Source organism: Stenella coeruleoalba (genome assembly GCF_951394435.1).
Source record: "Stenella coeruleoalba genome assembly, chromosome: 11".
Classification (NCBI taxonomy): Eukaryota; Metazoa; Chordata; class Mammalia; order Artiodactyla; family Delphinidae; genus Stenella; species Stenella coeruleoalba.
In genome coordinates, this window is record NC_137157.1 from 21,935,116 (window position 1) to 21,951,691 (window position 16,576).

Here is a 16,576-nt window from a genome sequence, read left to right on the forward strand (position 1 = left end):
ATGGGATCATAAAGATTAAATGAATAGGTGTTGGATTTTAAAGCCAGGGTCTTATACTGTCAAAAGCTAAATATTATCAAGAGGCTTCCTAAATCACATTAATTTAGAAAAAGGAGAAGAAGAAAAGGAAAGTTTTTTGTTTGTTATTTTTAAAGTCTAAAGATATTCCAAAATGTTTATTATGTTAACTTACTTTTCTAACATGTGATTCTCTGGTAAAGCAGATGGAAGAAATCTACAGTTTTGTATTATTGAGCTTTAATTGCTGTGTGTAGAAATGATAGGTCCATAGCCTTGAATGTGTATTAATAGAGTGTATTTTAGTAGTGTATCTTTCATAAGTGAAAGAGTCTTGGGTTCAAGCACCCCTTGCTTCTTAGAACACAGTGCTTTTTTGTCAACATGTGGATTTATCATGATTTCAAATGATTTTCCTCCTTTGATTTTCCATAGCCCTTGAGGAGAGAAAGCAATAAATGAAAAATGAGATGATTATCAATGAGATGATTGCTTTAATCTCTATAATTGAGAAATGTTAATTCCTGTGTGGGATCAAAGTCCGATTTCTGGACTCTTCCCTAACCTAGGAACATTTCTCATTCAGTTGTTCACTTCTTTATGTGCATCTAACAAGGCTGAAACTGGAGATAGCAATACATATATCCATGTTGCCCTTGCACCATAGTCTTCTTCAATATTTTAAATAATTATATTATTCATCAGTGTTTGTGTTCTTCCAAATTTTTCAAAACATTAAATTACAGATTTGTATTATTTACCTTATTTGGAAGCTAAAGTAACAAAAATCAATTACGGTATTACCTTACTTGTTTCCATGAGTAGAGAGTAAATGACTACAAAAGAGTTTTCTTATAATTAATGTTTCTGTTAGAATAGCTCAAGGAATGGAAGGCTTTGCAGGCTATTTAGGCTGTCTTCCTTATTCTTAAGACTTAATTTTTCTTAATCTTGGTTATTTATGTTATTTATTTATTCATCTTTTTGTTAGTTGGTTAATCCAATCATTTAATATAAATTTAAAATTTTTGAGAATCTACTTTGTGCCAGGATTGTGCTGCATTGAAACACACAAAGAAGCACTATTTGGAGCACTTGCTCTCTGGGAAGACAGAACTTAGAAGTAGCTAGCAATAAAAATATCGAGTATCAATATAGGATCTGAAAATCTAGTGTGTTGTGAGATACTGAATTATCTGTATAGAATATTACTGTTGTTTTTAGATTCAGAGAAGAAAGAAAGCCATATAGGCAGTAGTACTCATGAAATGCTTCAGAGACTAAGTAAAATTTATGATTGGTTGTGAAAGAAAAGGAGAATATCTGTAGGCCTAGAAGAGTCCCCTGATCCTCAAAAGAGATGATGACAGCATAAGCAAAAAGACAGAGGCAGGAATGTGACATTCAGGATGGGGGCTACCAAATACATCAGCCTAACAGAGGGTTCCTTTTGAATGGTATCCTTGGGGAGGCATTGAAAGCCTTAAGAAGTAGAACAATTACTATAAAATTCATATTTCTATTCAACAAATATTTATTGGATGATAACTGTTGTCCTCTGATAGTACTACAATCTGGGGCTATAGGCACCTACGTTTTAGGAACGATATGAAGCTATAGATCTCAAACTGGACCACTCTATGGAGGTACTATAAAGGGCTTGCAATTTCATACAGACACAAAGCTTGTCTGTAGATTACATAAATCATAGGTCTTACATATCCATATCCATTTTTATTATTTTCAAATGTGTATAAGTTTTGCTGTGATTAATAAAATGGAAATTTATTGTTGCTTTTTGCTCATGTACTTGTTTCAAACAACAGATTCTAAAAGTATAACTTACCTACTAGAGTTGGGCAGAGAATGCAGGATTCTTTCTCTTTGCTTCATATTTTCATGTGGAGAGACATTGATCAGTTTACCTGGGCTTCTCTCTGATCCAACTCACTCCTCAAGGGAGTTAATTGATTTGTAAATTTGGAAGCAGGAACTGAGCATGTGTCACTAATTCTCTTCATGATCTTCTCATCTGCAGAGAGTATGTGCAGTTAAGTTTAGCAGTAAGACACCTACCTGTTCAGGTTTGGGAGAACTGAGGCTAGTTTGTCTAATTCTGAGATATAGTAGTAGAAAGCTTGTATTGCCTTGTACCTAAGCCTCTCTAGTATCTGCTCTGTCACTAGCCTATGTTGACATTTTAATCCATTTGCCTGAGTCCTTTGTTTTTATCCACGGTTTGGCTAACTGCAGTCTCTGAGCCAAATCTGACCCACGCAGGCCAAATCTGGCCAGCCTCTTCTGTTTACATATTATGTGTGTCTCTTTATTGCTACAGCAGCAGCATTGAGTAGTTGCAACAGAGATCATATGGCCTGAAAAGCCTAAATTGTTTACTCTCTGGCCCTTTGCAGAAAAGATTTGTCAACCCCTAGACTCTTATCTACAATTTGGGCAGGGAATAAGGAAGTCATTTATTGTACTCCCTAAATTTCTAAATTAATTCTAATATTATCACATAGGGGTTTGTAAAATTTTTTACTTTGAAAAACATGTTTTATCATTCAAAGTGGCGGAAACCCTTTTTGTAAAAATGGAATGGACTCAGAGGTGGGAGATTGAAGGCCTATTCAAAGTAACATAGGCATGAGTCGATGAAGTTTGAGCTAGTTTGGTGATTATGGAAACAGAAAAGTAATACTGGGTTTAGGAGTTATTATGAAGTGCAAATTTTATAAAAGTTGGTGACTCCTTCTTTATAGTAACAGTAAGCATAACAACAGGAGAAAGCAAAATGTCTCCAAGAGTTCAAACCTAGGTGACTGGGTGAATGTCCTGGGAGCAGTATATAATGTATTTTCTTATTCTGTCTGCCTTGTCTTTGGCCCTTTAAGTCACACATTCACTAACACCAGGAATAAAGATCCCAAGCATAGTTACAGTAGTCACCCAGGACTCTTCACCATTACCAGACCTACCAAAACTAAACATATGTCTATGCAACTTCACCATCAATCTACCAGTTTGTTCCTATAAATTTGGCGATGCCCTTTGTCTTCTCATTATTTAACTTAAGTCTCAGTTATTTTTCTAACAGGCTTTAATAGGTTTATCTCCTGGCTCCCTATACCTAGTTGTGAATACTTATATGTATGTGTATGTATTTTTATGTTTGAATATTCAGTTTTTCAGTTCATTTATTTGTTCAGTATTTATCTATTTTTTTAAAATAATTTGTTTTCTGCCTCTTTCCGAGAAAGAATATGAGGCTTGGACTCCTCACATTGCAAAGAAATCCTTTCATATAAATAATCTTGGTTTCTTTCATTCTTTTTTTTTCTTTTCTTTTTCGACAATAATTAATACTTCCTAGACAATGCATTCCCTTATTCTTTTAGCCTCAAGGTTGTTTCATAAGATTTTTCCTCTTTGTCATCTTGTTATTGGTGAACTACATTCTGTTTATTTTGACTCCTTATGAAGATTATCTAGGTTTTTTATTGAGGATTTGTACTGAGCTGATCCCTATTTAGTTTGCATGGCATTTGACATATTTTCAGTTGCATTTGTGCAGTTTATTAAAGAGCTTATTCTTGTGATTCCAGCCATCTTCAGTTTCACCTGGGGTATGCAAATTTCTACACAACAGTACCAGAAATAAAAATCAAAGTTAATTTATATTTGAAATGGTATCATCACCTTCCTCAGGTGGTATTTAGGCTCACGGAATTTTTTTCTGAAAATAACATGTATTATAGTTTCAAAATAAAGATCAGGCAAAAACAAAACAGAATATGGTCACATTCCCCAGTGTTAACCAACAAGAGTTTCTAATCATTCCTTCCAGAAATATTCCATACATATAGGTGTGTACACTTTCTTTTTATAGAAACGTGAACATACATTATATATTATTCTTTCCTTTGTTTATTTGTTTTAGCTCAACATACTAGTACCTATGCATTCGTCTCACTTTTTGAATGCCTGAATAGTAATAATGGCTACATCTATTGAGCATTTAGGCACTTAGGCACTACATTAAGTACTTTATAAAATTCATTTCATTTCAAATGTATTTCATTAATTTTATTATTTTATTCACAACCACCACCAACACTTTGAGGTAGATCCTATTAGTATTCTATCCTAATATTACAGATGAAGAAACTGAGACTTTGCTAAGGCAGCTGCTTTGCTAAAAGTGGTAGAGCTAGGATTCTGACTCCACACTCTTTAATTACTATTCCAGTGTTTTTCAAGTATATTTCATCAACCATCTGCAACAATATGACCTGGGAAACTTGTAAAACAAGATCTCCAGGCTCATTGTCAGAGATTCTGATTTAGTAAAAATTTGGGAGAGAGTCACAAGTCTTGAGTTATTAACAAATGATCCAAAGTAGGTTTTATATAGTCTAAAATCTGTGGACCTCTGCATTATATATACTACATTGCCTCTTTATATGAATGGTATTTATTTATTAAACAGTCTCTTAATGATGAACCTAATTTCCAGTCCTTTAATATTATAAACAGTGCTTCAGTACACATTCTTTACATGTACATTTTTATTTGTATTTGTGAATTTAATTGTAGGAAGGATTTCTAGAAGTAGAATTTCTGGGTAAAAGAGTATGTGCACTTAAAATTTTGAAACACTTTTGGGAATTTTATTAAGAACAGCTAATCTTCTTTTCCTTGCTAGTCCCTAGTTAATTATAAATTTTCCAAGAGTAAAGATTTTAGAACACTAAAAGAGACTAATCAAAAGTTTTTTGAAGCCAGTTCCTTTTTTTAATCCTGTATTAGTTTACTAGGGATGCTGAAGCAAAGTACCACGAAGCTGCATGGCTTAAACAACAGCAATATATTTTCTGACAGTTCTGGAGGCTAAGAGTCTGAAATTGAGGTGGTGGTAGAGCCAGTTTCTTCTAAGGAGAATGTGTTCCATGCCTTTCCCCTAGCTCTGGTGGTTTGTTGGCAACCTTTGGCATTCCTTGGCTTTGGCAGCATAACTTCAGTCGTCACATGGTGTTCTCCCTGTGTACATGTCTGTCTCCAAATTTCCCCTCTTTATAGAGACACGAGTCATTGGATTAGGGGCTAACCCTAAATGACTTCATCTTAATTTAACTAATTATGTCTGCAACACCCTTATCGCCAAATAAGATTACATTCTGGGGGTTAAGACTTTGACATTTGACTTTTGGGGAGACACAGTTGAACCCAAAACATACTCAAAATAACATTCTCAGTACCCACACTGGTTTCTCAGCACTTATCTGGTGAGATTTCTATTGTGGTTTCAAATGTATAATTGACATCTCCATCTTTGAAGTCACCTCATCTTTGATCAAGAGAGTCTTAACTAAGAATCGATCTCCAGGGACACTGATTGGTAGCACTTTCCAAAGGGGGGCAATATCCTGACACCACTTACAACTCATATGATTGCCATTTGTAAAATCTGATTACAGCTTTTCTCATTCATGGCACTAAGAATCAGGCTTCCCTCCACATACTCCCCACCCCCATTTCATTATTTAACAGAAGCATTCAAAGTAGCATGTGTACATATATTTTTAGAAAGCAAGAGTGATAATCATGCAGTGCACATAAATGGTGCCTTGCAATACCATGCTCTAGGAATAATAATGGCAGTTTATCAATCTCATCTGTTCCCAGGTGAAGGAAAGATTTTAACATGGCAGAAGTCCAGGAGTCAATGCTGTCTAAAGATCTGCTTTCTAAAGGTCTACTCTAACAATTGACAAATTAGCCTGAAAGAGATTTATATCAATTCACACTTCAAATAAAACTATATAGAGTACCCATTTTTCCAAACCCTCACCAACACTGTGTATTATCTACAGCAATTTGATCAGGAATGGTATATCATGTGTTGCTTTAATTTACATATGTCTAATTAGAAATGAGATCAAGCATCTTTTCATACAAGAAATTTTTAGCTATTTATCATGAACTGCTCCTATGCTTTGCCCACTTTTCTCCTTAGGTTGATGATCTCTTTAATCCCAATTTGTAATTCTCTTTATATAATAAAGATATTATAGCCCTTTGTCACATGTGTCAAAGAATTTTCCCAAATCTGTCATGTTTCTGAATTTTTTTTTGTATTTTAGTGGCTTTATAGAAGTTTCATGTTTGTATGTACTCCAATTCACCGATCTTTTTCTCTACAGCTCTGATTATGAGTCTGGTTATAGCTCCTTGTCAAAGGCCATTCCTATTTTAAGATTATTTTACAGGTGTATTTACTTATTATTTAAATATTTATCTGTAATTTATTTTGTTTTAAGAAATGAAGTATTAATACAGTTTTATTATTTCTTTCCAAATGACTAGTCAGTTATCTCATTGGCAATTATTATATAATCCATTGTTTTCCTACTGATTTGAAATACCATCTTTATAATATAATAAATTTTCACAAGCATTGGCGCTTTGTCTTTTTAAATTCTCTCTTCTATTTTATTGCCTTTCAGTTATTGCACCAGAACCATTTATAATTTATTTAAATATCTGATAAATGCTGATCTCCACCCCCTCCATTACTTTTCTCTTTTCAAATTGATACCTAGCTATTGTCAGACATTTATTTTTCCAAATGCACTTTAGGATCACTTGTTAAGATCCAAGATGGGGTGGGAGGGAAACTATTGCAATACTACTGCATTAAATTTAAGACTAAGTGAAAGTGAAAGAATCACTATCTTTAAAATATTGAGTCATATCATAATATAGCAAGGTGTATTTTTCCATTGGAGTCCAATTTTAATGTTCCTCTCTCAACCCTTAATAATTTCTGTTGCCTCCCTATGTGTGTTGCCTTCTGCTGGTATTATTGTATTAGTTTCCTATTGTTGCAGTCACCAATGACCACAAACTTAGCAGTTTAAAAAACCCATAACTTTATTATTTTACAGTTCTGAAAGTCCAAAGTGTGTCCCACTGGGCTAAGTCCAAGGTGTTGATAGGGCTTCATTCCTTTCTGGAGTCTCTAGGGGGAGAATCTGTTTTCTTGCCTTTTCTATCGTCTATGAGCTGTGTTCATTCCTTGACTCATGGCTGCCTTACACCTTCAAAGCCAGCAATGGTCAGGCAAGTCTCTTACATTGCATCAGTCTGACACTGACTCTCCTTCCCTCTTTCATTTATAATGACTGTTGTGATACTGGGCCACCTGGATAATCCAGGATGATCTCCCCATCTCAAGATCCTTAACTTAATACATCTGCAAAGCCCCTTTTGCCATGTGACATGATATATTCACAGGTTTTGGGGATTAGGACATGGACATCTTTGAGAGGCTATTATTTTGCCTACCATTGTTATCAATTCTCCTTTCCCTAGGGTGGTTTTGTCACTCATTTTTCTCTCCCACTCAAAATCTCTTATTTTCTTAATATTCCATATTTATGTTGTAGTCTTCCTTATTTTAATGGCATTGTAAGTCTTCAGGGCATACTTTTCTTGATACTGCAGGACATGTCAGAGCAGCAAGACCACTTCCAAAAGTTTTCACCTACTGTGAATCATTTAGAATTGTGAGTCATCTCTAACTTTGAAAGAGCCATAGCCTACACTCCCTTGCATTAGTATTACTTTTCCCATTATCAGAAAAAGAATTCAGGAAGCAGTGAAAATATGCAGGTAGCTTGTATCATAGTACTAGCATAATAATTCTATTCCCACTGTCTTTTTTACCTAACATCTTCAAACTCATCTAAGTCAAACCACCATCTTCTATTCTTAGGAGATGCTTTGTATTGATCAGACTAGGCTTGAAGACTTTCAGTGGCAGAGAACCTGCTACTTGCTAAGCAGCCCATTTCATACTGGGAAGCTCTGGTAGTCAGCCTTGTTACCATCTATCTGCACTCTTTCTATCAATTCTAGTCATTCTTCTGTTTTTCAAATACTTGTGATACGTGTTTTCCTGCACCTTTTCTTATTCAATCTTTCCCCACATGACATGGGTTTGATACTCAGCACTTTCCTTACCCATGTGCAGAGAAGATAGTCCATTTCGTCTTTGCAGCTCCTCAAATGTAGGCCCCAGTACCAAGCTAAGTGTACCAGGTGTGGTTTGCTGCAGTGCTGGTTAAGCTGCTTCAGTTTCCCCTATGTGGTTAAGAAATAGCTGTATTAATAGGCAGGTTCACAGAGATGTCTTGTCAAAGTAGTCTAGAAAAGCCTCTAGGTCACCTTAATCCTAATTTAAAAAGCTACATCATTGGTACTATTGAGAAATGACTATGCCCATACCGGGTCCCTGATTGTTGCTAATAAGGTTTTTCGATTAATACAGTCTTGCACCACTTTCCAAAGGATGGTCAACATCATACAGGTAGCCTGTCTTTTACAAAATTCCTAAACCAGGGCTTCCCTGGTGGCGCAGTGGTTGAGAGTCCGCCTGCCGATGCAGGGGACACGGGTTCGTGCCCCGGTCTGGGAGGATCCCACATGCCGCGGAGCGGCTGGGCCCGTGAGCCATGGCCGCTGAGCCTGCGCGTCCGGAGCCTGCGCGTCCGGAGCCTGTGCTTCGGAGCCTGTTCTCCCGCAACGGGAGAGGCCGCAACAGTGAGAGGCCCGCGTAATGCAAAAAAAAAAAAAAAAAAAAAAAATTCCTAAACCAGATTATTCCCAATTCTAATTAACACAGAGGAAGGGGCGCTGTCACGTTCCCTGGTTTAAATATCATTCTTATATTAAATCAGCCATTGTCACATTATGTCTTTAACTGGTGCGTTACACTCTGACTCATACTGTCAGCTGTAACTCCTGTTTCTTTTTTCATAGTATTGCTAATCTATATACCCACATACTGAATTTTTAAAAGTCATTTCTGTACTGAACCATAGGACCTCATATTTAATCACTAATAAACTTTGACTTGTTAGAATGAGCCCACTCCTGATGATTTTAAACTCTTATAGGAACACAGTGCAAACAACAAGTGAAAGCACATTTTGTAGACTTTTTATTACTAAAGTTTATTTTTCTTGAGGGGCATAATATTAATTTATTCAGTGCTCTCAGTATGCATCTTTTTTTAAGAAGCACTATTTGGTTCATACATTGCACAACTAACTATAACAGGTAGGATAAAAGTGACTAAGTAAGCATCAAAGCTAAACAGTCTCTCAGGGGCTATGAAGTTAGGCAGTATGAAGTTAGGGACCTGCTTAGGATTTGGGGACAAGCCATTAGTCCCTCAGAAAAGAGTTAGCAAAGACCAAGGCAGAGAACACAGTCTTAGGCATGCTACCATTATAAAAATTCAAGCACAGAAACAAGTCTGGGATTCAGGAACCAGGCATTCAAATAAAGGGAGACGCCAAATATCAAGAAAAAAGCAAAAGCTGCTAACCAAATTGGAGCCATATTTTGCTAGACTAGGTACAATGGAGCCTTGAAAAGTGAATCACAAACTGTTGGACCTCAATTCTTTTAATCTCTCTGGTCCATTGCCAGGATTTACCATCAAGAGTATTGTGGCAATTAATCTGTGTATCAAAATCCACATTTCTCACAATAAGGAAGAGGGCTTGAAAAGGCTAAGAGGTTGGCAGGGTTAGATACTACCTAGCAATGGGCAGAGTTGCCTCTTTCCCTTAGTTATGGCATAAAGATCTTGTCATAGTCCTTTTGTCTGGGATACAATAGTATGAAAACTAGATTTGCTGAGATAAGACCTAGGTTGTAGCCCCAAAACTTTCATTAACCAGATGTTGATTAATATTGGACACCTAATAATTCCAAGCCTTAGTTTCTGAATGGGAATAATAGTAATATTAGGAGGATTGTTATGAGAGCTAAATGCGAATCATCTGGCTAAATGAAATACTGTTTACTTTGCAGACTGTAAAACACTTCATAAGTTGCTATTCTTCTTACAGTGATTTGAATCTGTGATAGATTTTGAATGACATTATTTCAGATTTCATTAATTCAACAAATGTTTATTAAGTGCATACTATGTGAAAAAGATGGTTGTAGTCTTTGCCTCTATGGTTCTTTAATTCTAGATGAGGAATCAGGCCTTAAAATACTGACTGAAATGTTAGCTATTTTATATATTTATTTTTTAGCATATATTTGTCGAGTCCTACTATGAACATGGCACTTTGCTAGGTACTAGACAAGCAGGTCTTTAGTTATTAACCCCATTTAACTTATAGATTAATGGGATTATGTTTAACCTTTAGTTTATTCTTCCAGATCTTGTTATTTTAATGAGTTTACTACCTGGATCATTAATGCATTTAATGAAATCATTCAGCATGGAAATTCTGAGATATTATGAAAGACCATGTTAACTGTTTAAAAAGAATCAGTAGGTACTATGACTAGAACATTTTATGATTCTGTCATCAAATAAAGTTATAATGAAAGGAAATGAATTTATTTTGACCTGACTTACTCTTAGTAACTCATGCTTGTGTTTGAAAGTGAATTAATTGGGAGAGGAGCAAGACTAGAGGCAAGGAGACCAGTTTGGAAGTTGTTTAGCAGTTCAAGTGAGATACAATGGTGACCCGGACCAGGGTTGTAGTGGTGGTAGAGAGAAATGAATGTGTTTGAGATACCTAATTCAGTGTTGTATATGGGACTTGGGGAATGAGTGGGTATGATGTTGAGATAATGATTTAAGGAGAAATTGACAAAAATGTTTAAAGATGTTTTTTGAAAAATAAACATGAGGATAATCATCAGTGCTTTGATAAGGATGAATATGAGGAGAGACATAGCCTACCAGATAGTAAAATTAATTTTAAGTCTTCAGTAATCAAAGCAGTATGATTGTGATATAGAATAGACTGACATATGGAACAGTTAGAAAATCCAGAAACAGATTCAGTTATATGTAAGCATATGGTATATAACTATTGTCACAGGAATTCCATTTCAAAAGAACTAGTTGAGCATGTAAACAAAGATATATGCACAAGAGTGTTCCCTTAAAAGAAAAACATTAAAATTTCAGTATGATAAGATTGACTAAATAAATTATGGCTGTGCGTGTACTGGGACTTAAATTCATCATGCAGACATGTATTTGTCATTGAAACTTGTTCAGAATACATTACTAGAGGTAAATACCAAATCAGAAAACATTACATATAATATCTGTATATATTTATATTTAATATCCTTATGTAAGACTTACAGAAAATCTCTTGAACTTTTATCCTTCTTGGGGTGGGAAAATGCAATGCCCTCCTTAAGATTTCTGTAGAATCTACAAGGCATCCAATCTCAATTCTCATGATCGCCTCTTGCTATAAATTCCTATTTGTGTAGAACTTTTGATTCCATTCATTTTTCACATCTTGTGTCTATTCTTGATTCTCTGTCCCATGACTACTGGAATAGGTAATGTACCCTGGTTACTTGTATGAATGTACTTTGTACAGGAATATCCATAGCAACATTTTTCTTAATAACAAAACATCTGGGAAATGTTTAAAGGTCCGTTGTTGGGAGAATGTGTAAGTGAATTTGTGGTATACCTATATGATGGACTCCTGCATCACACTGAAAATAAATGAAACTCAGAAGCATAATATTGATTGAAAAAAGTCACAGAAGAGCAAGAGCATTTTATATTATATATATGAAATTCAAAAGCATACAGTACGAAACCATTTATTCTTTATTGATACCTACATACATAGATAAATTTTAACAGCAATCCAGGGAATTATAAACACAACGTTCAGAACAAGATTTAGCCCTGGTTGCCAAGGGAAGGGGTGGGAATGGAAAGGGGAGCATGGGATGGGAGGGGCAGATCTCAGTGGTAATGATCAATCTCTTAAACATGGACACACGTGGATATATTTTATTATTTTATAATCTCATATATCCTCTTTCAAGGGATACTTGTCAGGTATTTCGTTGAATGCCCTGCTTTTTCGGTAATATAAAATATTTGGTTACAAAGGTACGGCTTTGCTATCTTTGTTTTACTGTCTCCTCCTTGCTATCTTTGTTTTACTATCTCCTTCCCTTGGGGCCCTCACTTTCCATAAGGAAGCCATGTGCGTACTGTAGACTTCTACGCCTATGAGAAATGATGGCACTCCCTTAAGAAGCAGAAGAGAGTGTACTTCATTATTGTTTAAAATAGTTGGTCTTTCCTTTGCACACACCCACATGTCTACACACAGGAAGCCATCTGGGAGAATATACACCAAAATGTTGCTGTTAGTTATCTGAGCATGCTGGGTTTTCATGTGATATTTTTTTCTCTTTCTTTATAGTTTCTAATATTTCTCTAATAAATATATATACTTAATATACTAACTCACCCTGTGTGGTTAAATTTCAAAGTAGTTTTCAAGGCCTTTAAAATCCTCATAATTCTTTATAAACATAGTAAAAGTCCAACTTAATCAAATTCATGAAGAATGGGTTGTTCTAATTTAATTTTAGGATGAACTAGGGTTTAAGCTGGAGACTCTTCTTTCATAGGCTCATTACAATCTTACTGTAATCTCATTTTTTTCACTTTTGTTATGCAAAGCAGTAAACAATCATTTAAAAAAACCAGAAGAGTAAAGTAATTTACATCTTTAAAAGGCATTATCCTTTTCCTAACTGGTATTCAGATTTGTTTGAAAGGACATTAGAGACTGTTCAGTTGATCAAAATATTTACTGAGGACCCATTATGTGGCAGGAGTTATATTAGATTCTGGGGATAGAGTGGTGAACAAGAGAAATTCCAGCTTTCATGGAGTTTACAGTCACCTGGTGTGTTTTATACATAATTTTATCAATAGATAGTTCTGTGTAAACATTTCCACTTAATGAGGAGTTCTGTTGCTTTCTAGTGCTATTTTTAGCTAATTATTGTATCAGTGCATTTTTTTAATATTTATCTTTGCCTGTTATTTTATTTTATTTTTTAATTTATTTATTTACTTTTGGCTACATTGGGTCTTCGTTGCTGTGTGTGGGCTTTCTCTATTTGCGGCGAGCAGGGGCTGCTCTTTGATGCAGTGCGTGGGCTGGGCTTCTCATTGCGGTGGCTTCTCTTGTTGCGGAGCACAGGCTCTAGGTGCGCGGGCTTCAGTAGTTGTGGCATGCGGACTCTAGAGCACAGGCTCAGTAGTTGTGGCGCATGGGCTTAGTTACTCTGCGGCATGTGGGATCTTCCTGGACCAGGGTTCGAACCTGTGTCCCCTGCATTGGCAGGTGGATTCTTAACAACTGCACCACCAGGGAAGCCCTGTCAGTGCATTTTTATTTTAGAAGATAAGCAATATTGTTAATTCACAGAAAACTATTTTTTGTGTTGCCCCAAATTTGCCCTCCTTGACTAATAAACATTGCTCTTTGTTCTACTTTTAAGAACTTTAGAATAAATCTACCACAACAACTTATCCCCTTTCCCACTTTGTGGGATAGCTCTTGAAGGACAGACTTTCAAATATGTTGAGAAAACTATTATGCAGCTGTAAGGCTTCTCTGGGATAGAACACTGCAGTTCCTTTCATCATTTCTTCTGTGACATGGTTTTTAAATCACATACCATCCTGATTGCTTTCCTCTGGACGCTTTCAACTTTGTCACCCTTTGTTGTTAAAAATAAATTACTCCCAATTTCCTGCTTTCAATAGAGTAGAGTGAACATAATTGACTCTTTGATGTGTGAGGGTCTGGTATAGTCTGAAAGCAATTACACTGACCTTGAATACTTATTCTGCTATACTGTAAGTATCATTATAGAAAAAAATAGGAGCTTGTACTAAATCTTTACCAACCCTTGGATATATCTTAGAAGATTTTTTGAAAGTGAGTTAATTTTTCTTCTTATTTGTTTTTTTCTTTTGATAGTGAAGTATGGTTTATAAAGATAACAAATATCAAAAGTAAAACATGATTAATTGTGAAATTCACCATGCAGATAATCTGTTTTTCTTCTCTAGTAAACTGTGAACTTTCTGAGGGCAAGGATTATGTCTTATTTGTTTTTTTTAAATCTCCAGCAGTTAGCACAGTCCTAGATGTGTATGATAGATGCCCAATAAATATTTGCTGACCATTAATGCCTTATATAAGAAGTAAAGATCTTGTAAAATGAAACAAATTCCAGTTTTTAGAATATATTGAAGAATCAGTAATATAAAATTGGACCTTAATTTTATCCTAACCTGAAAAGAGTAACCTTAGTATATTAGTTAGCAGTATTCAGCAAGGAAGTGTGTTGGGTGGGAACGCATTTACTTCTAAGTGACTGAAAACCCAATTAGCAGTGACTCAAACAATCAGAACTTTAATATTTGCTTAAGAAGCCTGAAGAAACTGGTCCTGGGGCTATTTGAGCAGCTCAGTGATACCATCTAGGTCCCAGGCTTTTTTACCCTTCTGTTGCCATTCTTGGCCTGTTAGCTTTTTGAGGTAAGAGGCTTACTGCCTATGGTTACAACATGCCTGCCCCCTCCAGACATCAAGGCTGCATGCAGAGAGAGGAAACCAAGGAAAGCCAAGGCTCTTAAAAAGCCTCTTTACATGTCTTTTCTTTGAAGAAAAAATATTTTTCCAGAAGCCTCCCAGCAAATTTCCCCTTATATCTAACTGGCCAAAACCTGAGTCATATCTCTAGGAAGCAAGCAAAGGAGTAAAGTTGTGGGAATGACTGTGGATTAGTTAAACAACAGTTTATGCCACAAGTAGAAAATACACATATATTACAAAAAGATCTCATGACAGGAGATCAGGACCTCCCCTGATAACGTCAGGGGAACCAAATTATAAAGACCCTTCTAAAAAGATCACTGATAATATTGGGGTTACACTGTTGCATAACTTATTCAAACAGATGAACCATCACCTGTCAATCACTTTTAGAAGAACTGACGAACCTTATTATTTTTTCTAGTTTTTATAAATTAAACAGGCTGTGTCTTTATCACAAAGCTATTTTTATTTTTTCTCCTTCCTTTCAGGAGTCCTATCCAAAGAAGAGGAATTACACTATGGAAATTGTACCATCTGCTTCTCTGGATACATTTCCTTCAGAAAATGAGAATTTTCTATGTGATCTCATGGACACAGCAGTTACAAAGAAACCTTGCTCCTTAGAAATTGCAAGGGCCCCTTCTCCAAGAACTGGTAATATTTCTTACTGACATTTGGACCAATTCAATTTATATGCCTGCATATGTGAAGATGTGTCATTAATATTTAGATTTACCACAATATTTAAAAAATGAAAGTGCCCCAATATAGTCACGATGATTTTTACTTTTATTTTTTTGCATTTTGAAGTGAGTCCAGGTAAGTTAGAGCATTTTTGATGTGAAGTCTCTTAACTTCTTGACAAGACCCTCATGGAGATGGTTCTGTCATGGTGAAGACACTGAAACATTTTAACAGTGAAAAACCTTCTAGGTCAGATACAAAACATTGGGTCCTTTAGAGTTCATAGCAAATTTGGTAGCAAGAGTATTTCAATATACTTTCCTGCATCCTATCTGCTTTCAGGTTATCAAAGCATACTCAGCTACTTTGTGTATTTTATCTCTTTTGTGGTATTTTCAGATCCATTGTTTTATTTTTTGCATTATAAACTGGTGAGCAAGGCAAACAAATATTATGCCTATTTTACTGATAAGGAGATTGGAGCTAAGTGTCTTATTTAAGATCTATACATTGGGGGGCCTTTGCTTGAACATGAGTTTTTGACTACCATCATGTTTGCATTCTGTTCCTTTGCCACTGCCTCTAAGAAAGAATGCACAGTAGTTAACATGAAAGCTAATGAGGGAGGAAACCTTCAAGTGGGTGGTCAGCATATTCAAAGCTGCAAAGAAGTTGATAGGAGAAGTTCTGAGGAGAAGCTTTTTTTTTTTGGTTTGATAATCCAATTGCTGCCTATCTTTGAATAGTAAGTTTAAGAAGTGATGTGATAAAACCAGATTTCTGGAAGTTAACAGTGAGACACTCGGAAATGCAAAATAAGGAAATGGGATTGGAGAATACAGGTTACCCTTTGAAGAGGATTAGAAGAGATTTGATGCTAACATGAAAAGAAAGTGGTATGAAGGAGAAGTGGATAGTTTAGTTTAGGATAAGTAAGACTTGGTCAGGTTTACAAGTTGGAGGAATTTGCTGGTGGAGAGCAAGAGATTGAAGACAAAGAGTAAAAAGAGAACTGAATAGGTAGAAATTAAGACTGAGCTAGTCTAAGAAAACACAGACATTGCTTCTCTCAGAGAGAAGAGAAGATAGAGCATTATGAATACAAAGAAAATAGGTACTTCCATATGGGTTCAATTTCTGAGTACTGTAAAAGGTTATTGACTGAAAAGAAGAGCTAGATGTTGAGAAGCGTTAAAGTAAAATTCAGATATACCATTTTAAGTAATAGGGTATGGTACTTTATAGAAGTGAACAAGTAGATTTTTGAGAAGCATTGAGGCCAGGGTGTTGTATGAATCATAAGCATGCAGAAAGAATATTTTAGGATGAGGTAAGAGCATAATCATGAAAATAGTTAGTTTATTGAGCATTTACTGTGTGCC

At 35.6% G+C, this 16,576-nt stretch overlaps 1 protein-coding gene across 12 annotated transcripts in view; it reads left to right on the top strand.

Annotated features, from left to right (window-relative positions):
- Window positions 1–16,576, top strand: part of ANKS1B (ankyrin repeat and sterile alpha motif domain containing 1B) — a gene marked incomplete at its 5' end in the record, with an annotated part of 1,156,737 nt that overhangs the window by 413,957 nt on the left and 726,204 nt on the right. For all 12 annotated transcript variants that reach the window (XR_013830584.1, XM_079937794.1, XM_079937795.1 and 9 more), the window contains one exon: window positions 14,999–15,164. Coding sequence is in view for 11 of the 12 variants with exons in the window: in XM_079937794.1 (XP_079793920.1) it covers window positions 14,999–15,164 (166 nt within the window). The remainder of the gene's footprint in view (window positions 1–14,998; window positions 15,165–16,576) is intronic.